General features: G+C 44.6%; 1 protein-coding gene across 16 annotated transcripts in view; it reads right to left on the reverse strand.

Annotated features, from left to right (window-relative positions):
* RNF216 (ring finger protein 216) overlaps window positions 1–23,069 on the reverse strand; it is a 165,335-nt gene that overhangs the window by 82,602 nt on the left and 59,664 nt on the right. For all 16 annotated transcript variants that reach the window (XR_012432187.1, XM_074034380.1, XM_065541629.2 and 13 more), the window contains 4 exons: window positions 20,246–20,296; window positions 18,412–18,549; window positions 16,371–16,519; window positions 15,401–15,479 (listed from right to left, as the gene is read on the reverse strand). Coding sequence is in view for 15 of the 16 variants with exons in the window: in XM_074034380.1 (XP_073890481.1) it covers window positions 15,401–15,479; window positions 16,371–16,519; window positions 18,412–18,549; window positions 20,246–20,296 (417 nt within the window). In the remaining variant the exon portion in view is untranslated. The remainder of the gene's footprint in view (window positions 1–15,400; window positions 15,480–16,370; window positions 16,520–18,411; window positions 18,550–20,245; window positions 20,297–23,069) is intronic.

Here is a 23,069-nt window from a genome sequence, read left to right on the forward strand (position 1 = left end):
CATATTTGCTGAACGAATGACCAGACTTCAACCAAAGCAGAAATCAGCCCACATGTCTCCACATAGGCAGATGATAGGCAGCTGGTAATGATAGTGTTCAGAGAAGATGAAGTGTCAGGCAGGGTGAGGGGCAAAACCTTCATTGGCCTCTTCTGCACTATGGCTGGGCTAAGGATTTTTTATTCTTTTGTTTGTTTAAAGAGATGAGGTCTATGTTGTACAGGCTGGCCTCAGCCTCCTATGCAGCTGGGACCACAAGTGCACACCACCACTCCCAGCGTGGGGAAAGATTTTGATGGAGTCCAGAGACAGAAGGTGGAGAAAGGAAGAAAGAATCTTCACAGCAGTTTAAGGGCTTAGGATGCAAGGGTGTTCGCCTGGAGAAGACAGAAGCTAGGAGCAGAACAGGTTAGGTCAGAGTGGCAGGTACTGGCCTTGAGGGTGAAAAGTAGGTTTTTACGGGAGGCAAGAAGGCCTTGAAGCTAAAAGGGCTGTGGGAACATGAAATGTTTTTAGCAGTGAAGTCTAATAGAGCAGGGGAGAGAAGGGCAAAAGGACAAGCTGTAGTCAAAGATGAGAGGAAGAAATTGTGATCTATTTCACTCTCTTTGGGCTAGAATCTGGATCAGCTTCTCAGACACAGGCAGCTTTTGAAACTTAAAATGCTTTTCATACAAGCTTCTGATGGGAAATAAAACTGAAAAAAAAAAAGTACTTTTATGAGGCTATGGGGATTTCATCTGAGAAACTCTCTTAGCCTGTTTCTTTTTGAAAAGCAAATGCCAATCCTTGTTTAAAAATCTTCAGTTTTCGGCCGGGCGCGGTGGCTCAAGCCTGTAATCCCAGCACTTTGGGAGGCCGAGACGGGCGGATCACGAGGTCAGGAGATGGAGACCATCCTGGCGAACACGGTGAAACCCCGTCTCTACTAAAAAGTACAAAAAAACTAGCCGGGCGAGGTGGCGGGTGCCTGTAGCCCCAGCTACTCGGGAGGCTGAGGCAGGAGAATGGCGTAAACCCGGGAGGCGGAGCTCACAGTGAGCTGAGATCCGGCCACTGCACTCCAGCCTGGGCGACAGAGCGAGACTCCGTCTCAAAAAAAAAAAAAAAAAACTTCAGTTTTCTAGAAGTCACAGAGTTTGGGCTAGAGAGACACTTAAAAGGTCATCTGGGGTTTCTTCTGGTTGCAGCTGGACTGCATGTAAGCAGTTGTCCTACAGCAAGGAGGATCTGTTACAGGCTGTACAATACTCTCAACACAGAACCCCAGGCTTCCTGGGAACCCAATTCATTGGATGAAGTCTAGCGAGCTGTCTTAGATTCTTTTATACACACACGCACACATATATACACATGCATGCATGCTGGAGTGCAGTGGCACCATCATGGTTCACAGTAGCATGGATCTTCTGGGCTCAGGTGATCTTCCCACCTCAGCCTCCTGAGTAGCTGGGACTACAGATGCACAGCACCATGCCTGACTAATTTTTTTTTTTTCTATTTTGTGTAGAGACGAGGTTGTGCTTTGTTGCCCAGGCTGGTCTTGAACTCATAGCCTCAAGTAATCCTCCTGCCTCATTCTCCCAAAGTGCTGGGATTATAGGCATGAGCCACCGCGCTGGCCTCTTGGATTCTTCATAGGTAGTTTAAGTCTGTTTTCCCAGATAAGTTGGAAAACACCAGGTCCCTACCACTTATATAGAAGAATCTTGTGCAGAGAAACTACACAGGAAGCCTTTCCTCCTCTAGGATGAAGAACCCTTTAACCTTCCCACAAAAAGCTGTTGACATTTTCCTGTTATGTTACACATTTTCTCATCTCTTAAAAAAGTGAACAAGCCACAAAACAGAACATTTGAATAAGTGTCTTTCCAGTCCCCAAGAGTGAACTGGAAAGCAGCAAAGCAAATCAAAACACTGAGAGCACAGATAAAGCTAACACTGGAGAGAGCTGGAGTTTTGACCTCTTTTTTTTTTTTTTTTTTTTGAGATGGAGTTTCGCTCTTGTTGCCCAGGCTGCAGTACAATGGCTTGATCTCGGCTCACCGCAACCTCTGCCTCCTGGGTTCACGCGATTTTCCTGCCTCAGCCTCCCGAGTAGCTGGGATTACAGACATGCACCACCACGCCTAATTTTTGTATTTTTAGTAGAGACGGGGTTTCTTCATGTTGGTCAGACTGGTCTTGAACTCTCGACCTCAGGTCATCCACCCGCCTCGGCCTCCCAAAGTCCTGGGATTATAGGCGTGAGCCACTGTGCCCAACTTTGACTTTTTTTTTTTAAACTAACTGTTTATTGTAGAAAATTTTAAACATATACAAAAGCAGAGGATATAATGAACCCTATGCATCTGTTACCGTGTTTAATAATGATCGACTCATAACCAATTCTAGCTTATCTATACCCTACCTGTTCACTCATCCCCCCTTCTCCGTATAATTTTGAAGCAAATCCCAGATTACAAATAATTTCATTTATAAGTATTTCAGTTTGTATCTGCAAAAGATAAAGACTCTTGAAACTAATGCAGCATATCAAAATCACACCTAAAAACACAAATAACAATGAGAAACCCTAGATTGGACTCCTGATGCTGTCAATTCCTAGCTGTGTGACTTTGAGCAGATACGGAGTAAAAAGCCTCTAAAACCCAGGAAGAGTTTTATTAGCAAATACCTAGACCTCAGCCTGTTTTAACTATGATGCCAAACTCCCTGCTCAAGCTATTCTTCCCATACTGACCCTGATGACCTGACAGAATTGCACACTAGCTTTTTGTTGTGTTCCTCACCCACAGCCTCAGCAGATTGGATTTTGTTTCTCATCACTGCTCTGCATTACCAAGGAGATTCGGAGTCCATCTTCTCAGGGGACATTAGCATGTTGTACAGAAACAGAGCACGAACTGTTACTTAGTTTCAGAAGAGATGGCAGGGACTGCTCCCTTAGCCTGTTACACTGGACATGAAGGGCAGCAGGCTTTCTGGGGCTAGGTGGTTGATTCCACTTATAATGATGTACTGGCCACAGATACAGACACACATTTTCTAACTGTGCTCTATGGGAAGGCCATGTGGCCTCTGGGGACTGGAGATGTGACACAGACCCTCTGTATTCTTTGTCTCAAAGTCAAGAAGACACTGACGAATAAAAGGCCTTTTACACTCTTGGCTACATTGCAATTGGAATCTGACCTTGAATTCAAGAATAAACACAAGAAATTCCACCCAACGGCAGCTTCAGCTCAGGCTTTGCTCTCATCTTGCTCGATGTGCTGAACACTCCTCTTTGCTACTGTTCCCCTTCTCCACATTCCCCGCCCTGACACAGACACCCACGGGGACAGAGGGTGTTTTCATGCTTGTGGTATTACCATAGCAACAATTTCTCCTCTACCTGAAAGGCTGGAAACCCTGCAGTGCTCTGTGCTGAGAATGCAAAGAGGGAACACTATCACTCTGTACCTCAGCACACACCACAAGTCGCACATGTGCATTCACACACAGCCCCTTCTCAAGGACATCACAATGAGATCACGACAACAAATCAGGATGCTGACACCTAGCAACACAAAATCAGTGCAACGACAAAAAGGAGGCAAAACATTTCTTATAAAGAGGTATTTTGTAGGTTATCAATTCTTGAGGGATTTTTAATGTGAAATTTCTAACACGGATCTCTCCTTTGATGAGGCCACAGTCACAGAAAAATGTCATTAAATTATTTTAGTAAAATATACAAAGGAACTTAATAGGTGGTGTGTGGTTTCTAGAAAGAGGGCCGCTCCAAGCTTCTGATCTCCACAGGCTGTGACAAGCCTGAGAAGCAATGGCTAACTGGTACACAAAACCACAAAACAGAGCCACCTTATTTTAATAAAGTACCCATACAAACTCGTTAAAAATCCACAGAGAATCTTTTTCTGTAATTACTACAGACAATGTGTTTTAGTAGAGACTAAAAACAACAACAAAGAGACAAGTAGGTGTGTCCGTCCACTTCAAGGACAGTCCAAGGTGAGCAGCCCTGGCCTCCAAGCCTGCTTGCTGCTGTGGGTGGGCAGGATGACCAGTACCCTCCCAGTAGGACAAAAACTCATGCCCAATGCACCATGAAGACAAACCCTGGATTTCCATCTCTCCACTGTAACTAATTCGGAGTTCTCCAGCATAGTGTATCGCCGTCTTTGTTTCTAGGCCCTTCCTATACCCATTTCTTTTGAATGTCAACCCTGAGATTCCAAATCTTCTGGGTACGAATAAGAAATCAACATGAAACCTGAGAGGAGGGGCACAGCAGTGCTGCGGACCGAGAATGCAGACCCTGAGAGTGGGAGCAAACCCACGACAGCCTCCCCCAGCACGTGGCTCTGCCCAGGTTGCACAGGGCCTTTCTCTGAACTTGAACAACATGGACTAAAGGAGAGCTGTCATTTCTTATAGAATGTATTGGTTAGCAAAAATATCAGCTGGAAAAATCTAGCCCCTTTACATGGCAGGACACTGGGGAGCTGGTAGAAATGAGCTCAGTGGTGAGTGATGAGTCATCTTCTGCTCCCCAATGGGATTTTCCACCGGCCCACTTTAGGGGAACTCCATGCTCTTGTGGAAGCAGGTGGACAAAATTGGAGGCAGTTCCTCCTTTCTAGGATCTCCGTTCATCACCTGAGGCTGCACATCTGCACACACCGTCCCCACTGGGCAGCTACTACTTCGTGACACAAAGTGCCAGGCACTGGACTTGGCGCTTCACCCATGCTGTTTCCATTGGTTTTTCACACAAGCTCTGCGAAGTAGGTGCAACCATTCTTATTGTACAGGGAAAGGAAATGTGGCTTAGAGAGATCAAGTATTCACCCCAGGTCACAAAGCTAGTGAGCGGAGGAGATAGAGTTAAAGCATAAGTGAGTTTAATGTCAAAATCCCTTGTCTTAGCCACTGAGCTATACCGTTTCCCTCACTGTGATGCAGCAAAAGTCACGCATTTCCCTGCTACTCATGGCCTCACAGCACCCAGTGCTGTGCAGAGCTGCACATCAATGAACACTTCTCACATAAGGACTTCAAAAGAATTCTTGAAACAGAAAACTTACTATGAAAGCCCAGCTAAAGCCGTGTCCCAAACAATGCCTCTTCATATGAATGGAACAGGAGGTTTGTGATTGGTCTCCTGAGAAGGTGGAAACACTAACCCACAAAGACAACTCAGGACCAGAAGGGAGCCCCAGGATGTTGTCTGGGACAAGGAAAAGCCAGGCCCATTTCCTAAGGATCAGGGAGGTCGGCAATACCTGAGGCCCCAGGTCACTGCTGGGTCCTCAGAGCCCATGCTGACTCTAGACTTCCTTGGCTCTGAAATGCAGGTGGGTGTGGGCTCTACCACCTGCCGGGGGGTCAGCATTTCGAGGGGAGAAACCTGAGGGGCTGCAGCAGCCCTGCAGAGGGAGTGGGAGTAGCAGCATAGGCCGTGTCCACTCACAGCTCCCAGCCTCCTCCAAGGCAGGCCAAGGGGAGAGGCAGGTGCTTCTACCATTAGCGTCTGACATGAAGGATAAAGGAGCTGGAATACAGGGGAAAAAACTATTTCCGTAGAGTCAAGCAGAAACAAAAATAAAGTTTTTGTTCATATTGGTGTTTTGGTTTAATGCATACGTATTCTTACCTTTCCCTATTTCGGGTTGTCAGCTCTCTCCCTTCTGAATAATCACTGAAACAGCAAGCATGGTATTTGACTCTTAATGGGAAGGCAGGGTGGGAAGAGAGGCAAGCAACATTTGCCTTTTATTATTTTTGTTCTTTAAAAGAATCTCACAAACACATTTACTCTATACTGTATTTACTGTGCTTCAATAGCAGGTAAGGGAAGAGGATGTGCTTGCGTGTGTAATTAACCAAAATCTTCCCAGGATCAAGAAGTCTGTGAATAGATTCACTATGCTTTCAAATTTTAAAAAGTGAAATTTTAGAAAGTGAAAACTGACAAAAGTACTCAGACACAAGTAGAGTTAAAAATCCTGAAGCCGCCTTGCTATGACGCCAGCCCTGCTCAGTACTTGATGGAAGGGAGGCTCACAGGGATGGTGTCTGTGACCCACTCTGAGGCTGTTTTAAGGCCGGGAGGCTTCCCTTTGGGTTCTCAGCTCTGCCATTTACCGTTACCTGACTTTAAACCAGTGTCTATTTTGTAGGGCTGCTGTGGGGACCAACATGAGCTGAGAGCTCTGTCAGGCACCCTACATGATATACCTGTAAGGGAGAGTCCTTCTGTGGCCTGAACCTGAAGCTCTTCAGAGCGACTCATGTTGAGCTCTGAAGGAAGTGACTCACCTCGGAGGAGCAAGGGCAGGTCACATTCCATGATGAGGAATTCTCACACCACCCTCCTTCATATTTGACTCACATTATGCAGCATGGACTTCCACTCTAGTAAATGAGTCCTCATTTGTGGGCTTAAAAATCTTTTTGTTACCCAGACATTTGGTTCCTGTCAACGCTACTTCCTGAATAAAGGTCTTCCCTGATAGTAGGAACAAGTGGCCCAAGCTTCATTCATCTCTAGATAAATGTAAAGGCCTGTGCTCAGCACAGGAGTCAGCTGACTGGCTGGGCCCCAAATTAGAGTGCTGTTAATAAGTGCCAACCACCCGCCATCACAGCTGGAGGTGCCCTGGCACTGATAGCTGGTCCACACTCATTTACATTTTCTTCACGCAGCCATGCAGCTACTGTAGGCGGCTGCAGATGCCTGTTTTTTAACCAACAAACTGGTTCATTGCAGATGTGAATTTTGGTTGTACTTCATGGCTGTAAAGCTAATAACAGCAAATGCTACAAAGAATACGATGGGGCCTGGAAAGGGCAGAAAAACATAAGCAGGGAAGGAAGTTGGCAGGTAAGAAAGGATAAATAAATACAAGTGACACTGGGAAAAGATGGGTTGTTACACAACCACACACACATTCGCAGTTTCCACGAAAAGACTCCACACCAGATGTTCTTCAGTTACTCTGATTAAACTCTCACCACCTGATGGTCTCTCATCCTTAGCACTTGCTTCATGAGTGGGCCTAAACCTCCGCCTCGTGGCCCTAAGTTTCTGGAAAACTTGACTTACATACCTGTGAGTTTATAAAGCAAAGTTATGACTGTGGCAAGGCAGAAAAGACTCAACAGTCAAACTTCTGACTCTAAGAATATATACTCCAGAAGCATCACTTTCAAATCTCCTTTTATGTAACAGTCTTCAGTCCCACACCAAATATACCCAATTCATTTCTAAAAGCAGCACGCTGAAAACAAACTAATGAATTATCTGAGAACACACAAGGGAGCTGAGAGCCTTGACAAAAGCATTCCATCATATCAATGAAACAAAGACTCTCTCCATTTCATCAAAGATATAGTGTCTTATTCTTCAGGGATTCCAGAGGAATGATTCCAGCCATTCAAATCCTCCTCCAGAGAGCACATTAATATAAACGCCTCATTTCAGAACGACAAGTTTCTGAAAAGCCAACTGGAATTTATATTACTGGCAAATACATTGCAATGAGAAAGCAGGTGCCCTTACTCTCACACGGATCAAAATTAGCCTGTGGCTCATTTCTTAAATATCGGGAATCCTCAAAGATTAGCGAATGCTTTAGCCATCTTGCTAGAAAGAATGGCATAAGGAGAATTTGCACAATTAAGAAAGGTAAAAGTGTATGCGTTAATAACATGGACATCTTAGATGAAGTCTAAATGCATATAGTGGTTTGCTTTAGTACCTGAGCCTAAAAGAACTGTGTCAATTCTGCTTACAAAACAGGGTTTTGCTGACACACACTTTTCAAACACCCATGAGGAAGAAAACCCTTTCCTCACGGAGCATCAGTGCCACCTAGTGGCAACTCGTTCCACAGCCCACAAATAAGGACACAAGATTTAGGCATAAACAACTCCTCATCCAAAGGACAAGGTGGGACTTCTCTCATTCCGCTGGTAGTCACTGAGCCAGCTCCACCAGGCTGTCACTGCCTCAGGTCCCCATGTGATCACATTTTTCACTTTACTTTCCATAATGGGCCAAACACATAACCCTTACCCTAACATTAGAAACTAAAATGTGAATGCTATTATCCGTAGGTGAAAGTCAAGTTCTGAAGCATATTGTAATCGATCATGTAATCATAACACACATTCTCTCCACTGCAAAACATTGCTGAGGGGTATAAAAAGATGTGAATAAATGAAAAGACATACTTTAAACTTAGCATGGCCCAGCATTTCAAAGCTAATAATTTCCCTGATGGGCACCTTGCCCTCCACCTCTTTCCTCCTTTTGCTGCTCATTTCAGACTCCAAATTCTTCTTCTAGCCTAGATCTAGTCACTGATCTAGGGTCACCGATTTATGGAGCACCTATTATGTGCCAGGAATTGTAAAAACACATACACATTGGATGTCTCCCCTAAAATCTTAACATGTCTGAAACAAGAGTAACCTTCCCTCCTGAATCTTTTGGATTCCATTTCCGGTTTTGTAAACAGCATCATCAACTACATAGTGGCCTACACCAGACAAACCTGTGAGGCCTCTGACCTTCTCCCCACCTTTACATGCAGCACATCACCTTCTAATCCTCTACGTCTCAAATCCGCCCCTGTTCTCCACCTCCAAGGGCAGTTATGGTCGTTAGGATCTTTATCCATTAGGATGTGCTAGGTTATGCTGCTGGAACAAACTCAAACCTCAGTAGCTCAAAACAGAGACTTTCTTCTCACTCATGTTGCATATCCCTTTTGGCAGAGGGAAAATAAAATGAACCATATGCCCTTTTAAAAAAAACCGCAGTAGGCTGGGTGCGGTGGCTCACCCTGTAATCCCAGCACTTTGGGAGGCCGAGTCAGGCAGATCACCTGAGGTCAGGAGTTCGAGACCAGCCTGACCAACACGGAGAAACCCCGTCTCTACTAAAAGTACAAAATTAGCCAGACGTGGTGGTGCATGCCTGTAATCCCAGCTATTCAGTAGGCTGGGGCAGGAGAATTGCTTGAACCTGGGAGGCAGAGGTTGCGGTGAGCTAAGATCATGCCACTGCACTCCAGCCTGGGCAACAAGAGTGAAACTCCATCTCAACAAAAACAAAAACACAACACAACACAACTCAACCCAACCCAACACCACTTTGAGAGGCCGAAGCAGGCAGAGGATCATCAGGTCAGGAGATCGAGACCATCCTGGCTAACACGGTGAAACCCCATCTCTACTAAAAATACAAAAAATTAGCCGGGCATGGCAGCAGGTGCCTGTAGTCCCAGCTATTCAGGAGGCTGAGGCAGGAGAGTCGCTTGAACCCGGGAGGTGGAGGTTGCAGTGAGCCAGGATTGCACCATTTTACTCCAGCCCGGGCGACAGAGCGATACTCCATCTCAAAAAAAAAAAAAAAAAAAAAAAAAAAAGTGTGGTAAAAACACGATACCAAATCTACCCAATTAACACATTTTTAAGTGTATAGGATCTATTAGCAAAATTTTCTACAGTTGATCTCTAAACAACTTCATCTTGCATGACCGAAACTCTCCACTGCACAGACTCTCCACTTTGCCTTCTCCCAGCCTCTGGCACCCAGGGTTCTACTTTGTGCTTCTATAAGTCTGACTACTTTAGATCCTGCATTTAAGTAGAATTGTGCAGTATTTGTCCTTCTGTGACTGGCTAATTGCACTGAGCACAATGTCCTCAAGGTTTATCTGTGTTGTAGTATGTGCCAGGAGTTTCTTTTCAAAGGCTGCATAATATACCACATTTTAATCATTCATCTGTTGAACATGTCAGTAAGTTGCTTCCATCTCGTGGCTACTGTGCACAATGCTGCAATGAACATAGGAACATGCTGAGATCCCTTCTCAAAGGATTTCAATTCCTTTCCATAGGCTGCCTTTTCACTCTGTTGATGGTTTCCTTTACTGAAAGCATTTTAGTAGTCTCACTTGCCTACTTTTTGCTCGTTACCTTGTTTTTGGTACTAAACTCAGGAAATCATTGCCAAGACTGATGTCATGAAGCTTTCCAGCTATGTTTGCTTCTAGTTTTTATAGTTTCAGGTCTTACACTTAAATCTTTAATCCATTTAAAAAGTTGATTTTTGTGTTACGGTATGAGATATGGTATCAGGGTCTAATTTCATTCCTTTGCATGTGGATATTCCGTTTACAGCGCACCATTTATCAAAGACTACCTTTTCCCCCAGTGTGTGTTCTTTGCACCCTTGTTGAGGATCAGCTCATCATAAATGTGTGCACTGTATTATGTGAGCACTGTATTATGTTCCATTGGTCTACATGTCTGCCTGTTTAAATTACTGTAAATTTGTAATGTTTTGAAGTCATGAAGCGTGAGGCCTCTAGCTTTGTTCTTCTTTCTTAAGACTGTCTAGGATATTTGGGATCCTTTATGGTTCTATATGCATTTTAGGCGTGTCTTTCCATTTATTTATGTCTTCTTTAATTATTTCAGCGATTTTTTATAGTTTTCAGTGTATAAGTCTTTCCCTACTCCTTGGTTAAGTTGTTCGTAAATATTCTAACTTTTCTGATGTATTATAAATTAGATTTTCTTAATTTCTCTTTTTGGAGTGTTTGTTAGTGTACAGAAATGCAACTGATTTTTTTTTTTTTTTTTTGAGACAGAGTCTCGCTCTGTCGCCCAGGCTGGAGTACAGTGGCCGGATCTCAGCTCACTGCAAGCTCCGCCTCCCGGGTTCACGCCATTCTCCTGCCTCAGCCTCCGGAATAGCTGGGACTACAGGCGCCCGCCACCTCGCCCGGCTAGTTTTTTGTATTTTTTAGTAGAGACGGGGTTTCACCGTGTTAGCCAGGATGGTCTCGATCTCCTGACCTCGTGATCCACCCGTCTCGGCCTCCCAAAGTGCTGGGATTACAGGCTTGAGCCACCGCGCCCGGCCGCAACTGATTTTTATGTGCTGATTTTGTATCCTGCACCTTTGCTGAATTTATTAATTCTAACAAGGTTTTTGTGGAAACTGCAGATTTTTCTACGTATAAGATCATGTTATCTGTGAACTTACATGGAGATGGACGCTTTTGCTTTTTCCTGCCAAACTGCTCTAGCTAGGGCTTCCAGTGTTATGTAGCATGGAAGTAATGAGAGTAATGTCCTTGCTGTGTTTCTGATCTTAGTAAAAAAAAAGCTTTTCAGCGTGTATTTTTTTTTTTTTTTTTTTGAGATAGAGTCTCACTCTGTCACCCAGGCTGGAGTGCAGTGGCACAATCTCCGCTCATCGCAACTGCAACCTCCACCTCCCTGGTTCAAGTGATTCTCCTGTCTCAGTCTCCCAAGTAGCTGGGATTACAGGCGCACGCAACCATACCCAGCTAAATTTTTGTATTTTTAGTAGAGACAGAGCTTCGCCATGTTGGCCAGGCTGGTCTTGAACTTCTGAATTCACGTGATCCACCTGCCTCGGTGTCCCACAGTGCCAGGATGACAGGTGGGAGCCACCATGCCTGGACAGTGTGTTCTTTAGTTCTCATATTTTGTGAATTTTCTTGCTGTTTGTGATTTCTAAGTTTATCACCTTGTGGCTGGAAAAGATACTTGGTATGATTTTGATTTTAAATTTGTTAAAACCTGTATTATGATCTAATATTTTCTATTCTAGAAAATGTTCCATGTGCAATAGAGGAGAAAATGTGTTTTCTGTTCCTGTTGGCTAGAATGTTTTGTATGTGTCTGTTAGGTCTATAATTTTATTCAAGTCAGCTGTTTCCTTACTAATGTTCTGCCTGGTGGTGCTAACAATAATTGGAAGTGAGGTATTGCAATCTCCTACTATTTTTGTGTTATTTTTCCCTTCGGTTGTCAATATTTGCTTCACATATTTGGGTGCACCGATGCTGGGCGCATATATGGATGGTCTCCAACAATGGTTTAATTTACACTTTTTGACTTTACTGTGGTATGAAAGTGATACACATTCAGTAGAAACTGTAATTCAAGTACCCATACAATCATTCTCTTTTTCACTTTTAGTACAGTATTTAATAAATTACATGAGATACTCATACTTTTATTCTAAAATAGGCTTCCTGTGAGATGATTTTGCTAAATCGTAGGCTAATCTAAGTGCTCAGGCTTTTGTTTTCATTTTTTCAGGAGCTTGCAAGCTCTTGCTGCTTCTGGTGCCTGTCTGAGGTACCACAGGCCCTGTGGAGCTGCTGTAAGCTGCCCAGCTCTTTTTTGGCCTCAGGAGCTCCAAGGCATCTAGAGTACGTTGGGTTCTGCCAGCACTGAGTTGGGTGAGACAGAAGCCAGTCCCTCAGGCAGCCCCTTGAGAACTCCAAATGCTGGACACATGCTCTACTCTTCCCCTGGACCCAAAAAGCAGCCTTCTAGGTACACTGGACCGTGCCTATTGTACTGTGGGTCCTCTGGGGCAGTACAAGCCACCCAGCACCTAGCTTTCTCTTGTTCTCCGCAGCCCCCAAGGACCTAGACCATGCCAGGTCCCATCAGTGCTCCATCTAGTGAGAAAGAAACCAGAGTCTTGGGTGGGCTCCAGAAAACCTAGAATGTTGGACTCACGCTCCAACTCCTTCCCTCCAAAGAGAAGCAGGGAGAGGGCAATGAGGAGTCAGTATGTGCTAGTTCCACCATCCCATTTGTCCTCAGTGGTCCCCAACCTGTACCTTGAGCAGCCTCCTGAGAGGTCTGAATATTAGATATATGTTCCAGTCTTCTTTTTCCTCCCCATAAAGATGCCAGGAGTTGGGAGTTCCCTCCCAATCACACGGTGCTGTGCCAGGGGGAGGAGCTCTGGAGAGCCAGCATCACAAATTCCCCAGTCTTTGATGCAACTGGTTTCTGGATTTCTCACAGAGAGAAATGGTCCTTCCATTGTTGTTGAAATGGTATCTCTATGGGAAAAAGAGGGTCTGGGGCTTTCTCTTCTGTCATCTTGACATTATCCCACATGACATGCCTTTATGGTTTTTTCTGCAAGTGATCTAACTACTCACATGTTTCATTGGCCACAAGAAGATACATGGCTACCTCTAAGTTCAGCAGGCCATGTATATTCCTCCCACAGATAGAAACTAAAATATATGTGGTGTTCCTATCTGGGATGTTAAGAGCCCCTGGGAAGCTCTCATCAACATTCCAAGATGACGCTCACTAGATGCTGTTCCAGACTCATTTGTGTCCTCAGGCTTTTATTTTTTAGACTCTTTTCTTTTAAAGACAGGGTCTTACTCGGTTGTCCAGGCTGGAGTGCAGTGGCACAATCATGGCTCACTGCAGCCTCAACCTCCTGGGCTCAACTGATTCTCCTGCTTCAGTCTCTTAAGTAGCTAGGACTATGGGCACACACCACCGCTTCCAGCTGAGTTTTAAAATTTGTTTTCTAAAGACAGTGTCTCATTATGTCGCTCAGGCTGGTCTCGAACTCCTGGTCTCCTCAGTGATCTGCCCGCCTCAGCCTCTCGAAGTGCTGGGATTATAGGCATGAGCCACTGGGCAATAAATGCAGCTGCTTTTAAATGTCTTCAGGATGGGCGTGGTGGCACATGCCTGTGATCCCAGCTACTTGGGAGGCTGAGGCAGGAGAACTGCTTGAAGCCAGGAGGCGGAGGTTGCAGTGAGCTGAGATCATGCCACTGCACTCCAGCGTGGATGACAGAGTGAGACCCTGTCTCAAAATTTTAAAAAAAAAATGTCCTGAGAGAATAATGGTCTCTTCTCTTCTTTGACCTTCCCAATTGTACATAAGGACTTTCACTGGGAGACCTTATTTGAAATCTTACCAGGAAATGTAGTTCCCAGCTCCTTCTAAGCAACTCACGAAGACCCAAGAGGCGGTATAGTGCTGTACATTTCTCACCTGGACTACTCAATAGGCAAGTAGATTTCCCTGATATTTTACCTCTCCCCACCTTAGGACAGTGTGCTGCATGGGCCTGCCCCTGCTCAGCTTATGAGCCTCCTTCACACTCCTAGCACCAGTAAGCGTCCACACTGCTGCCACTCCTGGGCATTTCTCCATCTCCACTCCACCCCCACCCTTTCCATCCTTTGGCTACTTCCTCCCTATCTGCTGTGTCTTAGCGCAGGCATCACCTCCCCAGGCAGTCCAGCACCTGACCCACTGGAAGCACATAGGGAGAGGCCAGCACTCTGCTTTCTTATTTTTATTTTTAATGTTTTTTGAGACGGAGTCTCGCTCTGTTGCCCAGGCTGGAGTGCAGTGGCTGGATCTCAGCTCACTGCAAGCTCTGCCTCCCGGGTTTACGCCATTCTCCTGCCTCAGCCTCCTGAGTAGCTGGGACTACAGGAGCCCGCCAGCTCGCCCGGCTAGTTTTTTTGTATTTTTTAGTAGAGACAGGGTTTCACCGTGTTAGCCAGGATGGTCTCGATCTCCTGACCTTGTGATCCGCCCGTCTCAGCCTCCCAAAGTGCTGGGATTACAGGCTTGAGCCACCGCGCCCGGCCTAGCACTCTGTTTTCTTAGAGTTGCAAGATGCCAGCGACTGTTGGGACAATTGTTATAGCAACAGCCTGGGGTGCGAACATATAAAATGGCCAGAAATATTAATGCTGAAAACAAAAGAAATAAAGTTTTGATCCATTAGTTTAGTTTCTTCTTCCTTTTCTAATCTCCACCTTAATTTCTTTACTTTCCCCAAGGCAAAGATATTGCAGTGTTCAACTCTCATCACCCAATTTTAGAAAAATGGCTTAGAACGTATTTGTCTAGGTGGATGCTAATATTCACTAAAAACTCTAAGTGGCTTCTAAATAGTTGACAAATTTTAAGACACTCTTAGTTCACAGAGTAGGTGCCAAGTTAAAGGGAAGAAAGATCTGCAACAGTAATGCGCCTAGACAGCTCTGTTCCCACCTGACACAGTCAGTTCTTATGAGGAGAAACAGTCAAATGAAAAACCTACCAGATGTGATGGAGATGCCACTATGATGCCCAGTTCTTTAATCAAAGAAGCGTCATCTGGACTTTGAAAATGGCAAAAGGTGTGTGTGTTTGTGCGGGGAGGGGTAGCAGGGGGTATGTGAGCATAGGTCGTAAAGAGAGCAAGCAAGAAAAATGTTGACACAGTGGAAGAAAAACTAAACACTTCCCACTTTACATTATAGTATCTGTCCTAAAGAAGATGATATGAAACAGGAATCCAGAGCTTTGTAACTGGAGTGGCACGAGTGGCTGCCATCTCAGTAACCATGTCAACCGTTACTCACAAAGTACTCATCCTCATTTGCTTATGAAAGGAAAGCACTCAAATCCTTCTTATACATCAGCAGTCAGGTAAACAGCAGATATCTGGGCCATGAGGGCAGCCCGTAATACCATAATATACATCTAGAAAAAAATTTGCCTCCCTACCTTTCGGCAGCGAGGATTAGGACAGCTGAACCTCTTCACATCACTGTCCAACAGAGCAGGAAAGCTACAGGAGGGGCACCTACAGTCAGAACAGCAGAAGTGACATTACTTCAAATATTAAAGACTGACTTGGTTCCAGCTCCATGTGGCTATTCATATGAAGATGGAGTTTTGAGCTGGACATTCACATCCCCTTTATACTTGTTAGTTTTCCTGAAAACACAGATTGAGCCTCTTCTTTGTGCTGGCTCTTATCAGGAAACATAAACACCACCTGTGGTCCTGACTCAATATAAACCACTCAATAAACACAGCCTAATCTTAGTGAGAACTCCTTGCATATACCGATTTCCCTCCAGCCCAGGGCACCATGATTGTATCTACAGGCCAGAAGATCGGGGGTGCCAAGATATGTAGACAGAAGTTTGAGCTGCAGGCCAGGCGCAGTGGCTCACACCTGTAGTCCCAGCACTTTGGGAGGCCGAGGTGGGTGGATCACTTGAGGTCAGGAGTTGGAGACCAGCCTGGCCAACATGGCAAAACCCCGTCTCTACTAAAAAGACAAAAAAAAGCTGGACGTGGTGGCGCACACCTGTAATCCAGGCTACTTGGGAGGCTGAGGCATGAGAATAGATTGAACTCGGGAGGCGGAGGTTGTAGTGAGCTGAGATTGTGCCACTGCACTCCAGTACTCCATAACTGGGTGACAGAGTGAGATTCCATCTCAAAAAATAAAAAGAAGAAGTTTGAACCGCAGATTTTTCCATTAATAGAATTACTGGTTACTCAATGGTTTTGTGGTGTAAAAAATAAAAATAAATAAGTAAAATTAATGATAATCTTATTTCTCAGCAAGAAATGCCAAAAAACCTGGAAGATATACTCAATTTTCATCATCTGATGCAAGTGCCCAGGTAGTTTTCACAATGGGGAAGGGGTGGCAGATGGCACGCTCTGCCTGAGAACAAACCTGACAAGCTCGTCGGCGTAGGCTGCTGCAACCTCCTCCTCGGCTTTTCGTTCATAGTACTTATATAGGATGGTCTGGGGGAGCACCTTCTCCAGCTCACTGGTTGGGAACGAACACGTGCAGCTGCCTTCCATGCAGCTGAGCTCCGACTAGAAAAAGGCGAACAGGCAAAAAAGAAAAAAACCAACACCGTTTGTAGAAAAATAAAAAGCGTCAGTGGTTAAAAACATAGATCCTGAGACAGTAGAGCAAAGATCTCTCTGCCTGTTCGTCTCTGAGAAATCACAATTAAATCACAAAAACCATGAAACAAAAATCCAGTACATTTTTGATATCACTAGAGGACCTCTATCAGCCCAAATCACAATCCACAGAGATTGAAAGTGGAGCAAGGGTAAATGGCTTAGCAGACCAGAGAGAGAAGCCCATAACTTAGGGTCTGAAAAGGAGATGCTGGAGAGAAGTTGGTCCCCTCTACAGATATTAGAAAGCTGGAGACCCTCTGGAAAGCAGAGCTGAGTGGTGGGGAGGGGTGGGGACTCAAAGTAATAAACTGAAAACAGGGAGATGGGTGGAGCCTCTAGTTCCTACCCCCTTCAGAAGGAACTGGCTGACTCTGAGAGAAATGAAGAAGATCTGAACAGCTGGACCACAAGGCTCTGGCCTGGGAACCAGTCATAGAGAAGAGCAGAGCTGAGGGGGCCTGAAGTCAGAGTCTGAAATGAAGTCTGCATAATGAACAGAGAATTCTCCAGCCCCTTCCTCCCACTCAGTTTCAGAATATTGGAAAATGGACTCACACACACGAGGTAGGAGGCAGACTGAATCACCCCAGGGAAGAGACTTAAGGGCCATTCAGGTTCATAATATAAAAGTTAACTGGCTCCTAGGCACCTAGAGTCAAACCCACTGCTCTATAAGCCCCACTACTCACACTGCTTTCCAACAGCTCTTTAACATGAACAAAAAGTGTCAGACATGAGGAATGCATCCCACATGAAAGACAGACACCAAAGAAAACAAATGGAAAAAGACAACATCTTAAAAACAGCCAAAATTTATGAGGCATTTACCATGTGTCAAAGAGTAAGTTTATTAAATTCATGACCTCATTTAGCTTTCAAAACAATACTATGATTATTTCCATTTTACAGAGGAAGAAACTGAGGTTTAAGGCATTTAATGTGCTCAAGATCACAGAGCTTGTATGGCTGACGGGGGGCATGGCCCAATGCATTCTGCTTGACTCCAAATGTCATGCTCTTTGAAAAAACAGAAACTTTATTTATTTATTTATTTTTCTGAGACAGAGTCTCGCCATCACCAAGGCTGGAGTGCAGTGGTGTGATCTTGGCTCACTCAGCCTCATGAGTAGCTGGATTACAGGCACCCACCACCACACCTGGCTAATTTTTGTATTTTTAGCAGAGATGGGTTTTCACCATGTTGGCCAGGCTGTTCTCAAACTCCTGACCTCAGGTAATCCACCTGTCTTGGCCTCCCAAAGTGCTAGGATTACAGGCATGAGCCACTGTGCCCAGGCAAAAAGTCATCTTCTTAATCACTGTGTTAACTTTATATTGCTGCTGGAACAAAATACCACAAACTTAGTGGTGTAAAACAATGTAAAATTCCTATACTGTGTTTGTTATGGTGATGTCCAGAGAAACTGACTTTGGAGAGAGAAACATGATCTTGTGCAAAGTAAGTTATGTTATTTTAACATATATTTAATCCAATAGGCTGCAAGGTTCTCTCTTTCGGAGGTAAGCTTCCCTCTGATTATGAATAAGAAGATGAGTGAAGCCGGTGCTCCTCTGCAGCTAGGCATGGGGGCGTGGAAGAATTCTACTGCTCCCTGAAAAGAAATCTGCTGTGCTTAGAGAACCCACATAATCACACACAACAGGTAATGCCCATAAGCACATCAGCAAAATTCCACCTCACCCTGAAAGAGGCACTTACACTTATCTATCAACATGGTCTCCTTAGACTCCAGGAATGTGTCCTATATACATGGGACATATTACACAGTTCTTACCTTTCCAGATCCAAAGACTGCCTCTTGGGCATATCTGATGAGACACTCTTTGCAGAACAAGTGAGCATCTGCACACTGCGTCAGCTCCTCGAATGGAAATTCCCCATAGCAGCAGCGACACTCAATCAGTTGGCCGTCCTGCAGGCAGTCAAGAAACACACATGAAATGTCCTGCACTTAAGCAGAGGGAGAGCCTTGTCTCCCATCCTCATCTCTCTCCCACCCCCCAAACAAATTCTGAGGTAAAAAGCAACCCATTTTAGAGGCCATAAAACAATGATATGTTGTTTCGTGCTATATAAATTCAGCTCAAGATACTAGCACAATAGTAATCCATACCTAAAACAGCGACGTTTTCATGGGTTTTGTCTGGTATTCTTTAGAGTAATTCTTTGTATAAAGTTATCATATTCAATCCCATGGTGCAAAGGGACTAGAACATCTGCACTCAGATGCTAATGTGATTATAAAAAGCAAGGATAAGGAACACAAGAGATATTAACCAAAATGCTTTCAAAAGTTGAATTTTGTTCTTGTCATAAGGACTGGTCGTATCCAAGTCTGAGCTTTATTTTAAGGGACTACTGAAGCTAATTAAAGCAGCAATCTCAAATAATGTACCAAGCTATTGACTCCTTTTATTAACCACAGCAACTGATCCAATCAGCAACTGATCCAATCACCAACTCATTCTTTTTTTTTTTTTTTGAGACAGAGTCTCACTCTATCGCCCAGGCTGGAGGCGCAATCTCGGCTCACTGCAACCTCCACCTCCCAGGTTCAAGCGATTCTCTTGCTTCAGCCTCCTGAGTAGCGGGGAATTACAAGCGCCCACCACTACGCCCAGCTAATTTTTTGTATTTTTAGTAGAGACGGGGTTTCACCATGTTGACCAGGCTGGTCTCGAACCCCTGACCTTGTGATTTGCTCACCCTGGCCTCCCAAAGTGCTGGGATTACAGGTGTGAGCCACCGCATCCAGTGCCATTCTTTTATTTATTTTTAATTTTTATTAGAAATGGGGTGTTGCTATGTTGAGCAGGTTGGTCTCAAACTCCTGGGCTCAAGCAATCCTCCCATCTCAGCCTCTCAAAGTGCTGAGATTACAGGCATGAGCCATGATGCCCGGCCACCAGCCCATTCTTAATACCACATTAGAAAAGGTCACTAGCCAGGTGTAGTGGTTCACACCTGTTCCCAGCACTTCGGGAGGCTGAGATGGATGGATCATCTAAGGTTAGGAGTTTGAGACAGCCTGGCCAACATGGTGAAACCCCGTCTCTACTAAAAATGCAAAAATTAGCTGGACATGGTGGCACATGCCTGTAGTTCCAGGTACTCGGGAGGCTGAGACAGGAGAATCGCTTGAACGCAGGAGGCAGAGGTTGCAGTGCGCTTCAGCCTTGGTGGCAGAGCAAGACTCCGTTTGAAAAAAAAAAATAAAGAAAGAAAGAAAGAAAGAAAAGCTCCCTGTATGAGGGCAGTAGACACCATACAGAAACCCATCTTGCCCTGAGGTTAGACATACCTCTTTCTTTTAACTTTAAAGTGATATCTAAGTTGTAAACTTTCCTTTATGAGTCTATCTAATGACCGTCAGGTAATGATTTTTAATGGGAACATCTATTATCTCCCCTTCAATTCTGATTCAGTGTGGTGTAAGAGTGACTATACTAGATCATGTATCTGACTATAACTTGGCTGAACTGCAAACTCAGCAAATCAACAGGAGGTTATCCAAAAACAAATTTGCCATCAAAAATGCTGACAAAACATGGTAAGAGAAAACAGCCCATGAAAATGCCCAGAATAAACAAGGTGAGATTTCAAACTACCTTTTGATACTGTTCTTCATTCATCTGCAGGGCAAGCAAAAAGTCTTCATGCTGAAGAACAAAAAAAGGACACACTCAGACACAAATTCAGTAAAAATGACACTAACCATTTAGTATTCATTTCCATAAACATAACTCCAGTATTGTGATCTCTTCAATTACACAGGTTAGCAGTTCAAAAAGTTACCTGTGAATAAATTGTAAGTGGATCAGAGAGCTAGAAAATACAGGACAATTTTTCTTAAGCATGACTCAAAATGTAGAATAAATAAGGGAAAAGGCTGACACACAAAACACTTTGAATAGCAAAGAATAGCATCAACAAAAACAAACTGAACAAATGAAAACTAAGTTTGGCTGGGCGGGATGGCTCATGCCTGTAATAGCAGCACTTTGGGAGGCTGAGGCGGGCAGATCACCTGAGATCAGGAGTTCGAGACCAGCCTGACCAACATGGAGAAACCCTGTCTCTACCAAAAATACAAAATTAGCTGGGTGTGGCGGCGTGCGAATGTAATCCCAGCTATTTGGGAGGCTGAGGCAGGAAGATCACTTGAACTCGGGAAGCAGAGGTTGCAGTGACCTGAGATCGCGCCATTGCACCCTAGAGTCTGGGCAACAAGAGTGAAACTCCGTCTCAAAAAACAAACAAAAACTGTTTGACAACAGACTTCGTTGGCGAGGCTGTGTGGTAGTGGGCACCCTTACACATTACTGGTGAAAATGCAAAGCAGGACAACCACACTGGCGGGACACTGGCACAGAGTCATCAATGCCACTTCCAAGAGTCTAGCCCAAAGATGCACCTGGGCAGAAACAGGGAATGATGTATGTATAAACTTATCATGGCGCTATTTATAATCACGAAAACCTGGAAACCCTAAACGTCCATCAACAGGGGAATGACTGAATAAACTGTGGTATTACATAAAATGGTATACCAGCCAGTTTAAAAAAGGAAAGAGAGGCCGGGCGCGGTGGCTCAAGCCTGTAATCCCAGCACTTTGGGAGGCCGAGATGGGCGGATCACGAGGTCAGGAGATCGAGACCATCCTGGCTAACACCGTGAAACCCCGTCTCTACTAAAAATACAAAAAAAAACTAGCCGGGCGAGGTGGCGGGCGCCTGTAGTCCCAGCTACTCCGGAGGCTGAGGCAGGAGAATGGTGTAAACCCAGGAGGCGGAGCTTGCAGTGAGCTGAGATCCGGCCACTGCACTCCAGCCTGGGCTACAGAGCAAGACTCCGTCTCAAAAAAAAAAAAAAAAAAAAAAAAAAAAGGAAAGAGAAAAACCCCTATGAATTGCCACAGAGTGATTGCCAGGATGCATGGTTAAACGAAAAATGCAGTCACAGAAGAGTTCTTCACCATTTGGGATTACATTAAATTATTTGTGAGACAGCATCTCACTCTGTCACCCAGGCTGGAGTGCAGTGGTGTGATCCTGGCTCACTGCAGCCTCAACCTCCCAGGCTCAAGAGATCCTCCCGCCTCAGCTTCCTGAGTAGGTGGGACTACAGGTGTGAGCTACTACGCCTGGAAAACTCTGCTACTATCTGGATAAGAAAGACGGGTAAATAAAAATAGTATACATATTTGTTTTTCCATAAATAAGGAAAAATAAACCAAAGACTAACAATAATGGTTATATATAAACGAAGTAGGGGCCAGGTGCAGTGGCTCATGCCTATAATCCCAGCACTTTGAGAGGCCAAGGTGGATGGATCGCTTAAGGACAGGAGTTTTAGACCAGTCTGGTCAACATGGTGAAACCCTGTCTCTACTAAAAATACAAGAATTAGCCAGGCATGGTGCTCGCGCCTATAATCCCAGCTACTCAGGAGGCTGAGGCAGGAGAATCCCTTGAACCCGGGAGTCAGAGGTTGCAGTGAGCCGAGATCCTGACACTGCACTCCAGCCTGGGTGACAGAGCAAGAGACTGTCTCAAAAAACAAACAAACAAAGGAAAGTGGGAGAAAGGGACAGGACAAAAGCTAGATTTTTCTGAATATTCCTTGTTTTATAGTTTTGACTTCAGAACTAAATTTTTTTTACAAAATTAGATAAAAAAAAAAAAAACCAATTCTCTAAAAGTTCAAAATAAACAGAAAGAAAGAAACTTTTTTTTTTTTTTCTGAAATAGAGTCTTGCTTTGTTGCCCAGGCTGGAGTGCAAGTGGCACGATTTTGGCTCACTGCAACCAATCCCGACCTCCCAGGTTCAAGCAATTCTCGTGCCTCAGCCTCCCAAGTAGCTGGGATTACAGGCAGCTACTTGGAGGGATTACATGCCCAGCTATTTTTTGTATTTTTAGTAGAGACAGAGTTTTGCCATGTTGGCCAGGCTGGTCTTGAACTCCTGGCCTCAAATGATCGCCTGCCTTGGCCTCCTAAAGTGCTGGGATTACATGCATAAGCCACCGTGCCTATAAACTTGTTTATCAACTTAATGGCATAAGCACCAAGACATATTTCAAGCGACTTTAAGATATTTTAATTTTATATTCTCAGATATAATCTGACAAGAATAATGTTATTAATGTCATTAAGAACCAAGACTTTTAGCATCAGAGAAAAGAAAATAAAGTTGGCAAGGCATGGTGGTGTATGCCTGTAACCCCAACAATTTGGTTGGCTAAGTTGGGAGGAAGGCTTGAGGCCAGAAGTTCAAGACCAGCCTGGACAACATGGGGAAACCCAGGCTCTACAAACAGAAAAAAAGTTAGCCAGGTGTGGTGGTGTACACCTGCAGTCCCAGATACTCAGGAGGCTGAGGTGGAAGGACTGCTCAAGCCCGGGAGGTTAAGGCAGTAAGCCATGAATGTG

This window comes from Macaca fascicularis, chromosome 3 (genome assembly GCF_037993035.2).
Source record: "Macaca fascicularis isolate 582-1 chromosome 3, T2T-MFA8v1.1".
NCBI lineage: Eukaryota > Metazoa > Chordata > Mammalia > Primates > Cercopithecidae > Macaca > Macaca fascicularis.